The 21873-nt window shown below is 31.7% G+C and overlaps 2 protein-coding genes across 3 annotated transcripts; one reads left to right on the top strand and one right to left on the bottom strand.

Annotated features, from left to right (window-relative positions):
• Positions 1 to 3597: 3597 nt before the first annotated feature.
• Positions 3598 to 15588, bottom strand: LOC140049106 (synaptonemal complex central element protein 1-like). Of its 2 annotated transcripts, none has more exons than XM_072093933.1 (10): positions 15506 to 15588; positions 14048 to 14119; positions 13150 to 13224; positions 12663 to 12765; positions 11268 to 11357; positions 10762 to 10825; positions 9688 to 9754; positions 6550 to 6667; positions 5262 to 5351; positions 3598 to 4314 (listed from the first exon to the last, which is right to left on the bottom strand). In XM_072093933.1, exons 2-10 carry the CDS (start codon positions 14109 to 14111, stop codon positions 4242 to 4244), a joined length of 744 nt encoding a protein of 247 aa, XP_071950034.1. In that variant the 5' UTR covers positions 14112 to 14119; positions 15506 to 15588; the 3' UTR covers positions 3598 to 4241. The 2 variants fall into 2 exon arrangements, with proteins under 2 accessions (XP_071950034.1, XP_071950033.1); XM_072093932.1 differs by having other exon boundaries at positions 14048 to 14189; positions 15506 to 15582.
• A 128-nt stretch (positions 15589 to 15716) lies between these two features.
• Positions 15717 to 21586, top strand: LOC140048780 (transmembrane protein 126A-like). Its single transcript, XM_072093565.1, has 4 exons — positions 15717 to 15795; positions 17186 to 17269; positions 18750 to 19003; positions 19367 to 21586. The coding sequence occupies exons 2-4, from the start codon at positions 17187 to 17189 to the stop codon at positions 19627 to 19629; spliced, it is 600 nt and encodes a 199-aa protein (XP_071949666.1). The 5' UTR covers positions 15717 to 15795; position 17186; the 3' UTR covers positions 19630 to 21586.
• The last annotated feature ends 287 nt before the right edge of the window (positions 21587 to 21873 follow it).

Raw genomic sequence — 21873 nt, 5'->3', positions numbered from 1 at the left:
TAACCCAAGAAAGTTTAACCAAAAACAAACTTATTTCCATTGGGTTTTTAATCCTCTGCGGCTGGGGTGGGGGTTCCTCCTGCTACTGTGATCCTCTGCGGCTGCTGGGGTGGGGGTTCCTCCTGCTACTGTGATCCTCTGCGGCTGGGGTGGGGGTTCCTCCTGCTACTGTGATCCTCTGCGGCTGGGGTGAGGGTTCCTCCTGCTACTGTGATAGATGAATTTAGATTAGTGGAAAAGTTCTACTGTATTTAAATAAGACAAAGTCCTACAACAAAGTATTTAAACTAATACAGGCCCACTATACTGTACGTATATTATTTAGGACATGCAATAGATGTATTTTTTTCTGATGAAGAACAATTCCATTTTAAGTTTGATCTTTTGCATCTATCCGAGACAATTTTCCTGAGCAATACTTTCTGGAACACTTTGCAATTTCAAATCACAAAACAAATTGATGGATCCATGTGTTACCATGACAAGAATGTAGAACTAAGAGTTAACAATGTGTTGAGAATTGTCATAGATACATTGGTTGTACGCGGAGAATAATTAAGTATTAATAGTCTGAAAACAGTCGGCGTTAATCCAACACAGGGAATCATGAACTGATTTAGCTAAGTACATTTAAATAGTTCACTTTCACATAGTTAATACGTGGAAACATACGTGGATATACCCAAATATACAGTAGTAGTGATATGACATCATCATCAGGAATCATGTCCATATAATAATGGGCACATAAAGTTTGAAGGTGTAGAAAGAATAATACGATTTAAAGAAATTCTAATGGTTGCTTCTTATAAATATTGCAGTTTCGTTATTTTTAAAACATTATTTAAAGGTCTTTTTTTCTTTTTCAACATTTTCCTCTCTCTCTTTTTTGTTTGTGTGTTTTACACATTGGACTGCATCGATTCGAGGTGAGAATGGTCAACTAACATATGATATGAAAATGATAGGAAATACCTCTTATACATACTTAGGCCTATCATCAGTGTATGTTCTGCCTCAAAACATGGCTCAGTAACGGGATTTAATTTGCTTATTAAAATATTAATCTTCAAAACATCCAATCTTGTTTTAAATAGTTCGATAAAATATAGTTCATCTTTAGTTGAAGTAATTCAATTACGAAGAAATTAGGAACTAATATTTACGAATCATTTATGGTATTTTTTAAAAATTTTATTTCATCATCACCCTACAGTGACCAAACGTCACCATTAACATGGTTGAAAGTTATAAAATATAATATAATATATACAAGCAAAAATCAACAGATAACAAGACAACATTTAAATATTACTGACATTAGACAAAACCTTGTGACGGAAACAAGCAAGTGAATAAAGAAATTTCAACAGATCCATCAACTTTACATAGTGAGTGGTATAACTTAGGCAAACGATTAACAAAACCATTTTTAGTACGGTAATATTTAGCCTCCCTCTTGATATTGTGGAACAGAAATAGGAAAGTACACTTCAAAACCAAATACACATCATTATTACTTTGGAATTCAATCTAGATTATTCGTAGTAATAATCCTATCTAACTTGTAAGATTATTCAGAGATTATCTACGAATTCTCCATCAGTGTTTATCAGTTACAAAGTTCATCCACTTTCAATAAACTTTAAAGATGCTTCGTTTATACAACGTTGACTGTCAAGTAAAACAAGATCGGGTTTAGAAAACGATCAAAATATCGTAGGCCGACATCGTAATGATTAATATTTCTCAGTATTGTTAACCTGTTTTAATACCATGGTGAAATAAACTACATTTATTTGTCTATGTCATTACTTCATGTATAACCCAGTGTTTACTAAAGACGTTTAGTTTATATAGAGCCATTGGAAATGAAATACTGTACCATTGATAATTCTAGTGATTAACTGCTAAAAAAACAGATGTTTCTTGGATTTAGTGATTATGTACAGCAGAGCAATGACTAATTAAACAATAAATACATAGTAGTCCACGGATAATCTCAATGTTGTTGAAGATTAAATAGGGGATCGATTGAATGTTAGGATTTAGAGATTATTTATAAAGGATCAATTGAATGTAATACAGGCAATGAAGATCCAAAAAGGACGTATGAAACGATATAAGACGTTTAGCGGATAATCCAGATAATCTCAATGTTGTTGAAGATAGAATGTTTAGTTTAGGTAGGATTTAAAGATTATTATAAATAGGATCAAGTGAATGGAATAACCGGCAATCTATAGAAGATAAGAAAGAGAGAGCGTTTGAAACATAGGATGTTTAGGTTATCTACATGAGAGTAGGGCCTATTGACTAATTAAAACATAAATAATTATAATATAGGTAATCCACCGATAATACAGATCTTAATGTTGTTGAAGATGGAATGTTTAGTTTAGTTAGGATTTAAAGATTATTTATAAATATGATCAATTGAATGGAATAACAGACAATCTATAGAAGATCAAAAAAGGACAGCGTATGAAACATAAGATGTTTAGTGGATTAGAGGTTATCTACAGAGTATTGATTAATTAAAACATAAATACACAGGTAATCCACGGATAATATAGATAATCTCAATGTTGTACAGAAGATGAAATATTTAGTTTAGATAGGATTTAAAGATCGATTGAAGACAGGCAAGGTAATTTAACAATTACGCAAGGAACATAATAGTAGACCTACTTATGTTGATCAAGGTGAAAATATTATTTTGTTGAGATATAAGGAATATAAGATCGGTTAAGGAATTACCAATAGGAAATTGTTAATTAAAACGAATGCAAGGTAATCTAAATAAAACTGGGACTAAACGATTCATTGAAAGAAAATTACAAGAATTCATTGGCCACTTTTAACTGGAAAAATGATGAATAACTAGCTTCGTATTTAAACGTATCCGCTGCTCCCCCAGGTTCAAATCGAGCTCTAGTTTTGTGGTCTAGAAGCATATGATCAGGCTAGTGATCTGGAGGTCGTGGGTTCGCGAATTATTTGTGAATTTTTTTGCACGCTGTTCGCACAATGTACCAAACATTCGGTACAATTACGTCAGAGTAAGGAAAATCATCTGACTTTGCTTTAACTCCATTATTGTTTAATTTGTTTATAATTTGATGGGTATGCTTGTGTAAATTTACATCTATATATTATCTTATGTTTATCCATTTAAATGTTTACTGAATATAGCCATATCAAAGAGTTTATGCATATGATACAATATTATTGTTTTCTATCCTGGAGCATTCAAAGATAAAATCAACTTTATCATATCTACACTTTAAAAGCAAATTCTGTATACGATACATAACACAACATCAATTAAACATATCAAGTACGGTTTTCGCAAGATAAGAAAACGTAAATAACGTTTAATACGCAACGAGTAGCCTACTTCAAATAGACCGATAATTCGAGATAATCGAATTAGAAGCCTAAATCGTTTAACAAAGTTCAAAGGTTACGCAAGCGTTCAATAAAGGTGTATTGAATTCAGATATCGATCCAGCAATTAAATGATAGGCACGAAATTTAAACGACATGAGATTTATTGAGGTATAGAATGTTCAATTAATGAAAGGTATACAGCTTTAATAAAAAACACATCTCAATCCATCAAACAAGACTTTTAATCTATAGCCACCTCGTTTATAACTCGATTTGACCTTATGTACAACAAGGTCAAGTATATTGTTCTATGTGATTTTTTGAAATGCAAAATGATAGCATAATATTAATAAGCAAAATGTCAACAATCAATTTTTTCATCTTCAATCTCAATATTTTAACATTTTTAATTATATTCGTAGTATAGGTCTATTTTAGTTTTAAAAAATAATACAATATTATAAATCATTTTTTTTTTAATATTTACATTAAATATACAACTAAAATAACATGAAAATAATGCTTTTCAAATACTGAACAACTACAGTCGAATACTACAGATTGTTTAGTTTTGAAAGAAGTCTTCAAAACCTTATAAACGTCGACCTTAGTTTGCAGACTCATCAGTTACTTTGACGCAAAATTGCACAAATAGTTAATTTAAAATAAATAAAATTTACAAATTTCTAAAACATATTGCACCAATTCAGACATTATTAGCAATATAAAAAGAAGTTAAATTGAAATTCACACAATAAAATTATAAAGAGAGACTAAAAATCGTCATCATAAATACATCAATCTTGAGCCGGTTTGTCAATTTTGAAACCTTTTGGCTTAGCTTGTAGTTAAACTTGTAGTGATGGTTGATCTTCCTTCAAGACAAACATGAGGTCACTAGGGGGTTTCCATTCAGATAACCTAAAAAAAACCAAAAAACAAACCTATTAATATTGATTGATCGATATATGTTTGGTTTTTATTTCAGTTATCTGCAAATAAATGCAATCACTCTCAGGTACTTCGATTCAGATAACCTGAAAATAAATATTGGATAAACAAATAGATAAAGGTAGCTTAAAACATATCAAAGCTAAAATATAGCAAGGAAAATTGTCAACCCTACTCCAAAATTAGTGAAAAAAGAAAAGAAAAGTAGTTTAATATATAAAAGCTATACAGCAAAGACAAATATAGAAGCTTAATAATAGTATTTGGGAAAAGAAGCAAGGCCAAACATTTTTTTATTTCAGCAAATAATACTAAGTATGAACCACTAATATCATAACAATTCTAAATAGCATTGTTGATGAAGAATACATTTATCTCAAAATACTGTATAATGTAGATTTGGTAGTACGAAATAAGAGCATTCTTAATTGTCTTTTTAACCAGATGAAATTCTTCAAATATTTACCACAAAGGAATGTGTTTTATATTTCTAATACAACATATTACAAGTACACTACTTTATTATATCCATAATTCTAATTAGTAATATAATATACAATGAAAATAATACAATGTTGAATTCAATGGAATGTCAAAACATTCCGTAGCTTCTACTATTCGCTTTAATCCACTTTTGTAACCTCATAAAATTAAAATTATGTGCCAATAAATTTCTCAAGACAAAAATATATACAATTAATGTTAATTCAAAAACAGATGATGCATACGAGTCATTTTCGGAAATTATATTTATAGAAGAGATTTCATTAAAATGCAGAGCACTTCATCATGTTTGGAAAATAAATTATAGCTTGAATCAAAACATAAATGAGGCAGATAATTCATCTAGGGTTTTTTTTCAGTTGTTACATAGCTATGGCAACTAGCGCCATAGAAACTGCTTAAGTTTAACCTACTGTGTAAGCTCTTGCTCTATCTTGAGTCTGTTTTGTTGGATTTTCACCAATTCTTCGTTCTTTGATTTTAAATTAGCCTGGAACATTGAACTATTAGAAAATAAAATATAAATGAATATATAAATTGTTAAATCTCTATAATGTTCCAATCTTTGTTTATGTTATTTTTGCTTATTTGAATATATTATTATAGTTTATTATGTTTAGATTCAACCTGTTAGTGGCGGTTTCATCGCTGTTGGTTGTCAACTGAATAAAATAAAATAATAAAATAAATATATAGTAAAACATCTAGATAGATAAATTATACAATAAAACATCTAGACACATAAATAAATGACTTGTGTTAAGATTTCAATATTTTATTGCACACTAGACTATGAAGGTGATAAAATCTATCTTCATTCTTCAGGTGCTGCTGTACATAAGGTTCTGAGAAATAATCTAGTGGTAGTATGGTTATTATCAGTTTGTTGTACTGTACTATATAATTAATTAGGATTTCATATTGCTAAAAAAAGATACACAAGCAATTTTGAGATAAGGAAATAAGTTCAATACACCTTTGAAGGCTAAAAAAGAATTTCCCTTAAATTAACTTTGCACAAAATGTTGTTACTTCACCACCCAACAGCACAACATGGAACTGTGGGACTGAGCTAACTAAATACTGTATCAGCTTTTTAAATTCCTACCGAAAATGTTATTCCCTTCTCCATTAAAAAGACCCTCTGATCCCTCCATATGCTCCATTTATCACTTACAGTACTGTACAGGGCCTTATATTCCAATCCAAGCCTCTGTAGCTCAAGTTGATAGAATGGATCAAGAAGTTATGGCTGAATCATATATACAATTCAATTCATTCAGGCTTATCGCCTGACTTTATTTACTTTAGGCCTCTGGCCCCTAGTAATTAACAAAATAATAATTACATTGAAAAATAAAGCAATTTATGGTCACAAGATAAATGAATTAATTAATTTCGTTCTCTAAGCAAAACATATATCTTAACTTATAAGCATGATAAATATATTTAGATAGATTATCAATAATTATTGGATCCTGTGATGACATTAAACGGCAGAATTTAAAAGTATTTGGATACAGTAGAAACTTCAGAGGCAAAAAAGTGTACCTCAAATAGAGGACGGCCATAGTGTTAAAACATATACAGTATTGTGACTTGTTTGTATTATGGGAACAGAGAGGTATCCCTGAATAGGGATGTCTCAAAGGAGGCGTTCTACTGTATTATGTGTGGACTACTCTATGTGTAAGAACTTACTGTAAAAGGATCTGTTTTTGTTCATCAATGTCATCTTGGTCAATAATTTCATCCTCCTTCAAACTTAGTCCCTCAATTAACTTTCTTAATTTGTCCATTTCTGTATCACTTTGACCAACTACAAAGAAAAAAAAAGTTTTACTGAAAAAAGAAAAAAAATCACTGTAAAGAAAAGATGAATGTTGTGTTTTGCTGCGATTTCCATGACTGTGATCAATTCATTGCATTAATATTGCAATACACTTTAATATAATAGCTTTGTTTTTCAACAAATGCACCGAGTTCACAGCTCTCTGTGGGTCATTGAACATTAATTAATTTACTATAAAATAATAATATATAACATAAAAATATTAAAATACTATAATACTAATGTATACAAGTTATTATGGAATAATTATAGTTAATAGTTCTGTAACTTATTGAAAGTTTTCAAACAAGAAGTTGAGAAGTAGTCTCTTCATTCTAATAAACAAAATCATAAATTTCAAATTCATAGATCATTTTATGATTCTATTTTTTGACATGAAGCATACCCAAGACGGCTTCATATCTTCTTAAATTCTGGTTCACTCGTCTTTATGTTCATCATCAAATTTATTCACGTATCACAATGTAGTCTCTGAACTCTCTTTCTTACGATTGCTAATACCAACGGAATCTGTAAACATTCACAGTCTGATTTCTGGTTGGTTTCATTTTATTGCTCACAACACATTTTCATTTTTACTACTTCATTCGTAGTTCCTTTATCACCGCATACGGTATTCCGTGAGTAATAAAACGAAAGGTGGGTGAACTGAGTGTAGATTATTAATGTGCATGAACTTGTGTATAAATATGATGTATCTGTAACCTTGAAGATTGTACATGCATGATGCACATTTGGAAAGTACTTTGTTTATCCAGAAGTACATGACTGGAAGGTTTTCCCAACCTATTCACCCAGTACAACCTACACTGCTGATTTTTCCCGTAGGCAAAGTCTTGTTATTCACATCTTTATACGTACTCATATAAATTGTTCCCTAGAATGTCTAAGTATCAGTACACCAATTTAAAGCATGTAGATTATAGGATTTTTCCTTAGGGAAAGCATGTGTTTCTATTATAAAGTGATCTAGGGTAATATCCTTTGGTAATTACAGCTTATGGTGATACTATGCAACTAGTAATAATAAACATGGTATTTAGTATTTGACATATTGGTTAAGTATGCGAAGATACTATTCTGGAAAACTTATGTAAAATAGTAGTTTATACTGTAGTTGTACTTTGTTTTTTCTTGTTTCCCAGAATATCTACTAAAAATTGTTATTTCCAGTTTATTAAACTGAACATTTTTTACATTAGCAACATCAAATAGTAGTTATATCATAGGCCTACTGTACCAATAACACTTTGAAGTGTTAAGCACTGTCTACACTATCAACCTAGTTTGACAAAGTGTGATGTGCCCAAATATGGTAGTGATATCCCCCAAATATGGTAGTGATATCCCCAAATATGATAGTGATATGACATCATCATGTCCATATAATAATGGGCACACAACATTTTTTGTCATTTGTTCAATAGTTTGATAGTGTAGACACAGAGCTTTATGATTCTTTTAAGATCCAACTGTATTTAACTTCATGCATACATACACATGCTTGGCTCAGAGTTCACGTACAGGGCATTTCTGAAGATGATTTTAATTGTGTATGATTGCAAATAATATATTTTACACTTTTCACCAACTGATATTAGTCATATAAACTAATAAAATGTGTGTTACTATCAACCAATGTTTCATTAATGAGTCTTTTAATTTAGTTTACAGCTCAAGTTTCTGTTTCACCTCTACACTATATATTGCATAGTGTAATCAATCAACCGCGTCACACCTATACTAGGCATTCCACGGGTCCCAGATTGGATCTGTATATAATAGCATTTGTTAGAAATTTCATTCATTAGTAATAGTTGACAGTGAATCATAAATGACCTTGTAATAGTATGTATTGAACGTGTTGAGATGATCAATGCATTTGGTTATTCATCCAACTTGTAACATCATATTTATCCATTTAAAATCATTATCATATACAGAATTAACAATACTTAACGCACACAAAAATGTTCAAAAAGTACGATCGTTTAATAGTGCATATTATTGCACGCCACGTGACCCACAATCGTCCAATCAAATGACAGGAATTTATTTAGGTGTTATATAACATACTCAAGTGAATACTTGTCATTCGTATGGTTTCAATGCCAGTCAGTCTCAAGGTATTTATTCTATTGCGCGATAAACGTTTTATTTAATGGTTCTATTACATGACAGCTTTTAGTGAATATTTCTATACATTTTTGCTACGCGCGGCCGGTGACTGTTTAATCAAAACTGTATGAATGTTTTTTTTTAATTTTTTGTTTAATGGAGAGAATATTTTCTTTGTTTCGTCTCATAGAACAACAACTTGTGAAAATATTCTCCATATTTCAACACATTCATTTATTTCTATACAATATTCTTCATTTTAAAATCCAATATCAATATTTCCTATCTGATGAGAGTAGCTATTACTTTTGTGAGTGGGTTTGAATAAAATTGATTCATATCTTTATTATTGACAAATTAAACTGAATCGAAGCACAGTGAAAACAGCTTGGCGTAACTAATTAGTCTAGTCAGATAAATAGATTTCAATGAAAATGACCAATGGCATTCAAATACTAATTTGTCATTAATTCTAAGACAGAATACAGTTTCCCTTACAATGCATTAGAAAAGGCACTATTTCTTTGTATGATAAAAATAAAGGATGAAAATGTATTTAGAATTGCTAGTAAAAACAAACGGCTTAAATCATTTTATTATAAAAACAAATTATCAATTGAATGTGCATACATTAGCCCTACTTTCCAAGTCCACGATAAACGTTACTTCTTTTCAAGATGGGTTTTCATTAACCAACTGCACTTCATTTCCACATTTAACAATATTAAATTTGTAATATTTATTTTAAAATATTTCTTTTAAACAATTGTTTTGTAAAACAAGATTGATTGAATTGACTAAGCCATGAGCAATACATTATTTTTAACCAATCAGCAATGTTCCTATATAAAATTTTAAAATATACATACTTTTCTCAGACAAATTATCTTTGGTTTTTGAGATCTGTGAAATCTCCAATGCTAATGAATCTTCTCTCTGTGAAATTAATAAAAAATGACTTTAGTGGATTTATGTACACACAGGAAATGGTTTTTATAACGATTGTATTTTACACATCAATGCTACGGCTTGTATGATTCCATAATTATCGATATAGGTATCATGCTTATTTATCTTTGAAATTATCAATTTGACACAGTACATTCACACTTCACAGACTAAGGTAAACTTGTGTCCACACGGAACTCAATGCAACTCAACCGAACTAGTTGCGCAAGAGCACTTATGTCGAAATTTCGAGAAACTGAACGAAACCAGTGAGTGAAACGCTTACAGTATGTCGACAATGGAAGGAAACTGATTTTAACTAGTCGTTGGTGACCATAAAAATTAGAAAATTCATAACTTTCAAGGAAACATGATAACTTTATGAGGTTTTCATTGAAATTTAATTTCTCATGGGGGACTGTGAGTATAACATAATAATTATAATATATATTAATAGTATTTAATAATTAATTCTAAATTAGGCTAGATTGTATATTACAATACTTTTTTTATAGAGCACAGGTATTGGCAACCAAATTTCTACTAGATTTATGCAACTTGGTGGTAAAGCTAGTTGTCATAGTTTAAATGTTTTGAATAGTAATTGATTGAATTTGCTACAACTGAATCTATTGCCTTATGTCACAGCTGTTGGGTGGCAAATAACCAAACTAAACAAAAACCACTAGCAATGTAGTAATCTTTTGTTATCAAACTCAAAGGTTGTCAAGAAAAGTTTTTCCAAAGTTTGCCAGACAATTTGACAAACTGCAGAAAACAACTTTGCAGAAGTCTACACTAGCAAATGTTTGTTTTCAAACTAAAGCAAACTCACAGTTTGTCAAGAAAAGTTTTTCTAAGTTTGCTTGACTCTGGCAAAGTGTAGAAAACAAGTTTGCAGAAATCTACACAAGCAAACCTTTCTTTGTTTGCAAATTGGAGAACACAAACAATTGAGTAAAAGTTTTCTAGAGTAGACTAGGTTTAAAACTCACATAATTTTGATACGCATCACGGTAGACCTGTTCCATTGCACTGAGCTTCTTTTCATATTCTTCCCTAGAAAATGAAAAGAAGAATCTGGAATTCTCTAGTCTATAATGCCTTCTCAGATCCTGAATCTGCCACAAGAGGATTGAACTACAGTACAAGCCCCTAGCCAGAATTTTGGCTTACAGAAGGGTTATTTTTTTCCATGAAAAGGGAAAATTAATTGCAACTGAAGAAAATTTAGATTTAGGCCTAGCCTACTAGATGAATATAATTTGACTGCTGGCTAGTTAGTATTGACCATAACATTGAAACATGTTAGGCCTATTTACTAGCACTGCTAGCCACTAGTTTGAAAACGGCACTTCAGATAAAAGAGGGTTCTTTCAAGCCCTAGTATGAAGCCACAGGCTTGAACTATTATTCAAAAGGGGTTTATAATTACACAGAAAAATGATGTTAGTAATAATCTCATACAGGTAGGAGTTGATTGGCTGTTATATTACAGTACCTCTGAAACTGTTGACTGTTCTGCTCTTTCTCAATCAAATTTTCAAGTTTCTTCAACTTATCTTGTATCTCTTTATTTATTACTTCCTGGCTGTCATTGTTGATACAAAAGAGCAGTAAAGTACATGGAAATTATCTTAATAAACCGAAATAGACTTTTACAGGCAGATAGTACAAATCGTATGAGGTCAGAATACTAAATATATTTTCAAAAATTTGTTAAGTGAAAATAAGAGAATGAAGATTAATTAATGTTCAATTGTCTATTTTTTAATACTACGGCTCACAAAAAGGCTTCTATTTTTAGGATGATTTTAGCATGGGTGAACAAAGATGCTTTTAATCTTAGGGTGGGTAATGGAATGAAACAAGGCTGGGGTGGTAGAAATTAGGCTAAGTAGCCTTATATACCTCCCACAAGCACAATTATGCATGCTGTCACCATATATCTCAACTACGTCTTTTAGCCTCTTATTCCAAACATAAAGCAAAATATAGGACATGTCATATAAAATTATTTAATCAATCAAATGCCAAAGGAAATAATTCAAATAGATAATTACCATATAATTTGCATATTGAGTAGAAGATGTAAAATGAAAGAAATAACAAGAATAAAAGCCCACAAGGAACGAGAAGAGTAAATTGCATTGGGTAGAATTATGAATAATAACGAGTATAAGGTATATAGGTTACCTTGTCCCACTGAGATAAACATTCATTCAAAAATTGCCAATTTCATATTTTCCGAAATTGGCTTCATACTATAAATAAGCTTTGAATTTAATCTTTTCTGAATAACAATCCATGTAATGCAGAAAATTAAAAGACCCCTTATGGAATTTAGTCTGATTATATTGGGAGATAACTCTAAAAAAATTTCAAAGAAATCTAGTTGCTTAAAGCCCAAAAGCATTGCCTAAAATGTACTTAAATTTTGTGATTAAACTTTTTAGGTTAATTGAAGTTCTTCGGGTTAATTGAATTTGCTGTAAGGAATAAAATTAATATCTAGGTTTTAAAGTAAAATAAATATAGATAACTCTTTATCAAAATGCTGACAATTTGAAACAATACATTTTAATCTAAATTGGTCCACTGACAAATTGAGACTTTAAAAGTTGTTACAAGAGTTACATTAAGATTGTTTTAATTTGAATAATGATCCTTTGCATTAAAATGAAAGTTGTGAAAGTAAACTTTATTTAAGACCCATTCATTTAATTTTGTTGACCAAGGAGAAACTGGTGAGCACTAATTGCAGTTCAAGGACTGGCATCGACTTCGGCTTTTACCCTTTTAACTTAAACATTTTTCCCTTTTTTCGTGCAGTACTGTATTTTAAAACTTTTCTCAAAATCCAAAACCCTAACCATTACACATGTTCTGTTCATACCTGTTTATTTGAGACTGTGTTTGTGCGACTTTATACTGACCAACTTTAGAAGTTTTTTGCATTTGATTATGAATTTCCAGTAGTTGTGTATGCTTGCTAGCCACTAGAATAAACCAGAAAAAAAATTGAAATGTTTTATACTCAAAGAAATCATTCTTTATTGCATTGCATTGATTGCAATAATCTCTGAAATAATCTAGAGTAGGATAATAGTTATAGGGCATGAATATATAGTTCATTTATTAGAATGATGGTTATGACACTATAACTGTTCACATTGTAAATTCAGACCTCTGGGAATAGGAGACTTTATAAAAAAAGGCAATCAATAATATTGGAAGCCTACTGAACAATATTTATGGAAATTACATTATTAAATGAAATAAATTTCCTTGTAAAAGGAGGTATTTTATCTATGTATTTTTGCTGGAAGGAAGAAGTTAATTAAAATGATTAGATTTGTAGATATGGTCGGTAGTTTTTTTACCAGATTCAAATTGGTGTTCCAGATTTAACCGAGTTTTTCTTGCTTCAGCGAGTCTTTCTTCATTTTGAGTTTTTTCTAAATAGTTAGAAACAAATTTACTTTGTTAGCTGTGTATTGTAATACTGCAAAAAAAAAACCACACAAAACAAAAACACACACACAGAGGAGATTTAACCCAATATATAATTTTTGCCTCAAGATTTAACAACACCCTAAAAGTGAGACAAAGAGGGGTCAGGAGGTACAAATAAAACCCTTATTATACACAATTAAATTTTCTATTTGACAAAAAATAATTTTTCCAGAATGTAGAGTTTGTGAGTGAGAGGGAGACCATGATTGGAGAATTGTCATGTCTGCTCTATTAGTCAATAATTACTAATGCAATGTAAATTACTAGGCATTGATAACGTAAGTGAACTGTCAAGCAATTCATGGTGTAAACTTGCCCTAAAATAACCTTTCAAACAAATATGATAAAACAATTTATTCATAGAGTACTATTTGTGAGAGGGCTTACACAATAAATATGGTAATTACTTAGTCAATGCTTTATTGATTTTCCCCTTCTCTTCTAATATCTTTGAATACATAATTAAATTTAAATGTTATTATTCATATAAAACAGTAATAATAAACAATTATTTAACCATCTTTCCTGTTGAATAGGTCAAATAAAAAAGAAATGAGAATGATAGTCCAAAAGTTCAGTTGCTGTTAGAGTCTTACACCATTTGAAATGTTTGACAACCACGATAAACGGGACCTCATAAAATTTGATGAGGGAGGGGATGTGAAACAAACTTTTTTTTTTCATTTGGTCTTACTTGGAATTAGTTATAATTATGATTCAAGTAACTGTCTATAATTTTCAAAATTACATATTATGAATACCAACCGGCTTGAGAATCTTTGATACTGTTGTAGATGACATCTAACTTAAAGATTGCACCATCGGCCATTGTCAACTCTGTCATGAACAAATCAGTTAATAAGGTGATAGATCTTGTATCAATTTGAATGATCTTTCCGTTTCTAGACTAATAGAACATCAGAAAAGTTATAATCATTCAAACTAGCTTCAATCTGCTGGACAAATCTAGGCCTAGTGACTGAAAATGAATCTAGGCCTAGGCCTAGTTCTAAAAACTGTAAAAAAAGTAAAACTTTGTAAATAATTTGGAAATAAAATTGTTTGTATATTACCAGGTAATATTAAAGCAAATTATGCCTGTATTGTATGCAGAAATATCCCTACTATATTCATCGGCTAGAGCCTAAACTATACAGTAGGTCTAGGCTGCTAGGGGATAGCAGCAGTGTCAAACAGGCCTGTCACACCAAAATCGGTCCGGCGGACCAGTTTTTGTTGCCAAAATCCGTCTGAGGGAGCATTTATGGCTGCCAAAAGTTTTTTGATTATCATTATTAGTAGCAACTCATCAATAATTAGTTCTTTTGTTTTTTTATATAGGCTTTTTGTGTACAATATATCTGTTTTTAATCCACTTTGTTCTTTTGTTTTAAAATCTTCATTTCCCCATGGAAAAAAAAATTTCAATTCATTATCGATTGATGGTTACAATCAATAAATTAATTCAATACAAACATTATAAACCAATTAGGCCTAGGCCTATACCAATATTGATTAGGCCAGGAATAAAAAAGGACTCAATCATAAAATAAAATCTTGTTGGCAATATCAGGGTCTCGTTCATGCGAGTGTGTGGTAGGCTGAAATCTGACTAAGTCATGTTTTTAGATAAAATACATTTATTTATAGTATTTATCCGACAAGATAACTTACATATAATAGGGGCCTAGGTATATCATGGGATATTTTTCTAGTCATATAACAACTTAAAACATATCGTAGGCCTAGTAATTTAATTAAAATTGATAGAAGAATAATCCGGACCGAATTTGGCAGTGGCAGACTGCTTTTGGCCACTAATTTAGAGCCAAAACTGGTCCGACCGGACCGATTTTGGCCCTGGACCATATTTGTCGTGACAGAAATCCCCTCCTCTTTCTCTATCACTACCACAACCGGCAACACCTGTCTATCCCTACTAATACTATAATTTAGGCCGCCTAGCCTAGGCCCCTAGGTCTAAATTACTAAATAAAAAGCCTTACTCCCTTTAGTAGGCCTAACTAGCCTACCTAGGCCTACACTCAGTTGGCTAGGCCTAACTAGCCTAGCTAGGCTAGCCTGTTTCTGTGCTTATTATTAGGCTTAGCTAGCTACTAGGCCTAGCTAGCCTGGCCTAGCTAGTTAGGCTTAAACGCATGGCCTAAATACATGATGGAGTAGTTATATTATAACATAGGGATTGTATTTAACAAAACCTACAGAATTTACAAATGAATTATAAATTCAAATTGTCTTTCTCCGTTTTTTAAATTTCGCCGCGTCGAGTTCCTCTCGATGATTGACGACCGACATATAGTTATTATTATGGTGACTATTTACAAGGAAATTTATTCTGAATACTAATGTTATTATATTACTGAGTCCAAATAGACTTACGTGTACATAGCTGCTCTGTTTGTTGACAGATTGGCGGCGTGCTCTTGTGAAAAAGTCACGTTGCTCGTTACTCAGATAAAATTATGTTTTTATAAAAAAAAAACATTAATTAAGTAAGTAGGCCTACATAAACAATATAGGAACATGTCTTGCTAATGTACCTTATAATACTTTGTGTTGGTTGATTTATTAAATCCAGCTAGCGGCTAGGCTACATAGTACAAAGGGGAATCCGTACAAAGTTAGGCCTAGGGCCTAGGCTAGGCCCCAGGGGGCCAGGCCAGGCCAGTGATCGAAACGGCCGCCGACTGAAACGGCCGCCAACATTTTCTATGGGACGCCAATACCGCCGCAGCTACAACAAGCCAATGCAGTATTATAAACGTACAGTAGTAAAGCCTATGAAACCACGATGGAGGAACAAATAGCCATATATGTTTAAGAATAAAATCAAAGAATAAACGTATTTTTTAGTTAAGTTTTTATTAAAATAATGTTTATTATAATAATTCACCATTCTAAATTTATTTAACGTATTCAAACAAATACTGTATTTTGTCCAATTTTAATTCTTTTCCTTACACTTTTAGTTACTGTATCTAAGGCCCTAGGCCTACATTTAAAAAATATATAAAAAACCCAACTATGTTTACACAACATTCATTATTATACGATAAACATAATAATACATAAATAATTAAAAACATCTATCTGTTAATTAATATTTATTAAGTCACATACGTCTAAAGTCATTTCAATCTGAAAAAAAGTAAAATTAAACCACACGTCGTTTTGATTACACGTTGTATGACAAACCGCCCACGCGGCGTTTCATACATTCAATTGTGTTTTAATTGGCGACCGTTTCAGTCGGCGGCCGTTTCGGCTGTAAACCGCCAGGCCTAGTAGGCCTAGTATTATTTTATTTTGAGTTTGTGGTCGCAAAATGCTAATATGCCGCCTAAACTGTCTACTACTACTAGGCTACCTAGCTAAGCATATAAACAGAAAAGGGTGCTAGTTCCCTTTCGCACTGGCTTGTATTTTAACTGGAGCCAAATTTGTTAATTACCTTTATCTTAAATACCACATAGAATTAGTACTAGACCTAGGCCTAGTATTATGAAGAAGATTGGAATCACATAAGTAACAAATAAATCATTTAACTAAACTTGATGACTTTACAGACGTTTTCTCGCACACTGTTCGCGAATTTTGCATACTCAATATTTTTATTTCTATGGAAAAGAGCAATATCAATAGAGGGTAAAACAATCCATACAGGTATATTTAATGCATTTTTGTGTAAAAATCATGTTGAATTTTAATTATCAATATATTTTGTCCCTGATTCTCCTTCATAAAAGTACTTGAGGCCTAATTCTGAGGTGTTGTATTCACGATAAAGTTAGTTTAAAACCAAAATACAAGGCAGGTGCGAAAGGGAACTGGCACCCAGAAATGAATTCAGTATTGTATTTTCATACTTAATTCTTTTTTCAGAATGGATTCATTAAAGCCAGATAAAGAACTTCCAAGCTTTGAACGAATAATTCTTAAACTTCAAAAACGAAAAGATGGCAAAGGGTACGTATTATTTCATTTAATTTTCATTTTAACTTGTTGCACTGTACAGTATACCATGAACTGCAATAAGAAAGGACACTGTGGAGTTCTACATACACTACAAAGGTCTACTGACACATTCAATGTAAAATACTGTACAGACACACTCTAAGTATACAGACAGTAAGTTTCAATATTCAAGAAATTGTATTTGTCCATTGGCACTGTAAAAGTCTACAGACACCGACAGTGTCTACTACTACAGACAGTGTGTAAAAGTATAGACATCTGTGAAGTCTACAGATACTATAAAAGTATGCACACTGTAAACGTCTTCTACAATGTAACGTAAAGACTACATACACTGTGTAAAAGTCTATAGACACTCACTGTGTAAAAGTCTACAGAAACTGTTTTAAAGTCTACAGAAACTGTTTTAAAGTCTACATACACTGTTAAATACTGCTACAGACACTGTAAAATATTACAGAAACTGTAGAAGTCTACAGACACTGTTAAATACTGCTACAGACACTGTAAAATATTACAGAAACTGTAGAAGTCTACAGACACTGTAAGACTAAAGAAACTCTGTAAAAGTGTACAGACACTGTTTTAAAGTCTACGGACACTGTCAAATATTACAGACACTGTAACATATTACAGACACTGTCAAAGACTACAGAGAGACACTGTGTAAAAGTCTAAAGACACTGTAAAAGTCTACAGAAACTGTAAAAGTCTAGACACTAATTAGACTGCAGACACTGTCTAAAAGTCTACAGACACTGTTAAATATTACAGACACTGTCAAACAGTACAGACACTGAGAGAGAGAGACTGTGTAAAAGACTACAGACGCAGTAAAGGCTGCAGACAATTTAAAAGTATAGGCCTACAGACACTGAAATACTACAGAAACATTATGACTACAGTCAAAGTGTACAGACACTATAAAAGACTGCAGACACTGTAAAAGTCTACAGACACTGTCAAATTCTACAGCACTGTTTAAAAGTCTACAGACACTGCCAAAGTCTAAAGTATAGATCACTATCCAGAAATAAGGACACTGCAGAAATCTAATGTCAGAACTATGTACTAAATAATACTTACTGTATGTAGAAGTTTCATCAGCCTTTCTAGGTTCACAGTTGAGGAGTATAATAATGCCACTATGTGGAGAAGTCAATTGACATTTAATGACATTGTACAGAAGTCCAAAAAAAATTGAGCATAGCCATTCCCAGTGGGAATGGGCAAAGTGAAGACACTTATCAAACTAGAAAGTGGGCAGACTGCTCTATACAGTACAAGTTTTTCCAAGTCTAGAGAGTGTTCAAAGTCTAAATACTGTACAATACATACAACTGTAAGACAGTGAATATGTTTAGTGGAAGAAGTGCATGTTTTGTCGAAAATATCGCAAATTATTTCCTTTATTGTTTAAAATAGAACCCACAGCTATTTTAAAAAGGATAATTTCTTTTGTTTTTCAAAGTTGGCCATTTAACACGGGTATACTGGGAATTTCAATAAATGCAGGATTGGTAGGACTTGTTTCTAACTCATATTTTCGCCGGATGTTGAAGGTTCGGAAGTTGTTGCTATTTACAAGTCTTCCAATGGTTGTTATTCCGGCAATTAGCATTCTTCCTATGTGGACCATGTATGTTGCTAAACCAATTGTTGAAGGTGATTTATCATGCGATATTTGTGCTCAGATGCGTGGGGCTGCGCTGAATGTTACGTTTGGTTAGTATTGTCTTTTGAAATTTTTATAACAGTGTTAATGTCGATATTTGTTTTTGTTTTTGAGCAGAATAATACAAAGAAAAATATAGGAAATTAATGGGAAAAAAAGGAGGAAACAAATTTAATTATAAAGAAAGAACATATGAAGACAGATATTACTGATTATTTGTAATGTATTTAATTATGAAAGAATAAAGGTGGTGGTGGTCCACGCCACAAAAGAGAAAAAGAAATGTTGACATTGAGTGCATGTGGCATTGCCTGTAAAATCTGTAACATACGGTGTTAGTTGAACAATGGATTGAGAGCCAATGACAATTACTTTCAACGATTAAAATACTTTTTGTTCTGTCATATTTATAGGCTTACTATATCCTTGTTTTGTATCTATTCCACTTGTCGCTTCAATAGCGCTTCGGTACAAAACTGTGGATATTCCAAAAGTTGGGTTCAGCAAAGAGGTTTTTCTAAAACAGATGAAGTTCTGGTCAGAAAAGAGCCGCTTCTTCAAGTCGCAGTTTATCAGTTTGGCCTTTTTTCAATTTGTAGTTGGCATGTACATTGCTCATAAACAGTATGTCGTTGCACAAGAATTTGTACACAAACCAAATATATTTGGTAAATAATAAAGAACGATAGATTGGTTTTAATTTGAGGAAGATGTGGACATTGATGATAAGGCATTAAGTTGCCTGGTTTGTTGTGTTTGAAGCTACAGTGAGAACAAACTTTATTGATAAATGGAAGATCATCCTCTAGTTACAGTGAGTGTTGCATAGCCAAATGCTACACAAACAATACCATCTTATTGCTATGCATTTTTCAAATGGTTATTCAACAAGATGTTGCCTGAAGATTCAGATTGGCCTGAAGTTACTGCTAATCAACATTGGTGAATGAAAACATTTCCTGAACTACCCACCGCTTTTTTTTTTTTTTGCAGCAGTTACCTAAACTAATTCACATTTTATTCACATTTCGCTCTACCTCCAATTAAAGACCATGGTTCGTTTTTAGTTTTTCAGTTAAATCTTTATTGGAGGTGTCTTTAGTTGGAGGAAACATACACTTTTTTTTCGCAGATCAAAAGAAATTTGAAGTTGTTTAAATATATTGTACAGACTTGATGGTTAAAAATCGTTCTAATTTCTTTTCATTTGTTTCGAAAAGTAGAGCGATGCTCGGCTTTGAACAAAATCATTTCATATTATTTTAAACATTAAAGATGTATTGTCCCTTTGACTAATTCCAAAAAAATAAAAAATAACAGATTTCGAAAAAAGGTCGGTCATTTTGAAGTATCATAATAGTTATTAACTATCACCAAAAATTTGTCGAAAAAAAAATCATTTAACTGAAATACAGATGTTTTTTTGTTAAATAAATAACTCTGACTTCCAGTCAAAGTTTTCGATCAAAACATACCCCATAATGAAACACGCTTGTTTGGCTACTCTGTATGCATAATCATAAAACTTCCTCATGATCTGTGTGAAAATACCTTCTCAACCGTGACGAGTTGTAAATAATCCTAATTAGCATATCCATAATGCGTACTCGTGGTTTGAAATCTTTGTTTACTTTCGCTCGCGACTATTTTCCAAACGAAATGTAATCAAACTAATTTACCTGTTAATTACGTAAACTTGTTGCTTTTGGCTCGAATTTTCGACTTAAAGTGAATAACTTTAATATTACTTTGATATGGCCAATTTAAATTTAGAATATTTTGACCTTCATTTTTTGGTGTTTCAAGGGACAATACATCTTTAACAAATAATTATCTTGTGATTAAATGATCAGTTGAGAAATGCTGGTAATCAGGTGACAAGCACGTGATCACAATCACTGCTTGTTGAATTGTTCAGTGCTTTGAAGTTCATCATCACTGGCAGAAGAAAATACGTAATTACGAACATTGTCCTATAACATAATTGTTTTTGGAATTGACATTAGTGGAATTTAAATTTGTTGTGTGTCCATTACGCATTTGTGCTTCCTTAACTAATATTATTTTCGATAATGAGCATTTTTCGATTTGTTCTCTTAATGAGTTGTCTAATCAATATTATATACAAGATTCGTCCGTGATGGACCTACTTTGCGGGTTCATCAACGCACGAATTTAAACTGTATTACTGTGTATGCGGACTCAATTTGTGTGATGTTATATTAAATTAGTAGCAAATTACGCAGATAAGGTATCTCATTAACAGTGTATCTGTATGTCTATGATCTGTATGTCTACGTGCCGTATGATGTTGGTGATCATTTTATGGCACAAATCTCTGTTTCTTGCTCGCCAGCAGATCCATTTTCTTATGCTTTCTCCTCTTCCTCAAGCCATTTTGTCAAGCTAAATACTTTCTTATATTGATCTATCTTTCCAATCAAGACCAAATTCTCATTAACGGTGTATCAGTTTAAATTAATAATAAAATAAAATTGAATCAAACCTTGATTAATACAACGAAAAAGCGAATGCAAGTCCTATGCAAATTAAAAATTGTAAATTTCAAACACTACACTCATTATATTGGCGTCTCAGCTCGACTTTGCAAATCCGTGTACTGTGCCGCTTTTAATTTCAGGTAATAAAATACATTTTACCAAGTTCTTTGTTTTCGGTATCATTTTATTTTCACAAAGAATAATGTTCAAAAGGTAATGACGTTTTTACGTGTGATCTATTTTGTTATTTGTAATTTAAAGGAGTCGTTTACAAAAATACAAAATACAGGCATAATGTAGGCCTACCTTCTAAAGTGTTGTTATTGTTAACACTGAACAAGTGGAACATACATACAGACCGACAAACCAAAATACAGTGCTGGACAATAAGGTAATAAGATAAATATAACAAGATTGAT

The sequence above is a fragment of the Antedon mediterranea genome, chromosome 5 (genome assembly GCF_964355755.1).
Source record: "Antedon mediterranea chromosome 5, ecAntMedi1.1, whole genome shotgun sequence".
Lineage (NCBI taxonomy): Eukaryota > Metazoa > Echinodermata > Crinoidea > Comatulida > Antedonidae > Antedon > Antedon mediterranea.
Note: the sequence above shows the minus strand (reverse complement) of the source record. Positions and strands in the feature narration are given on the sequence as shown.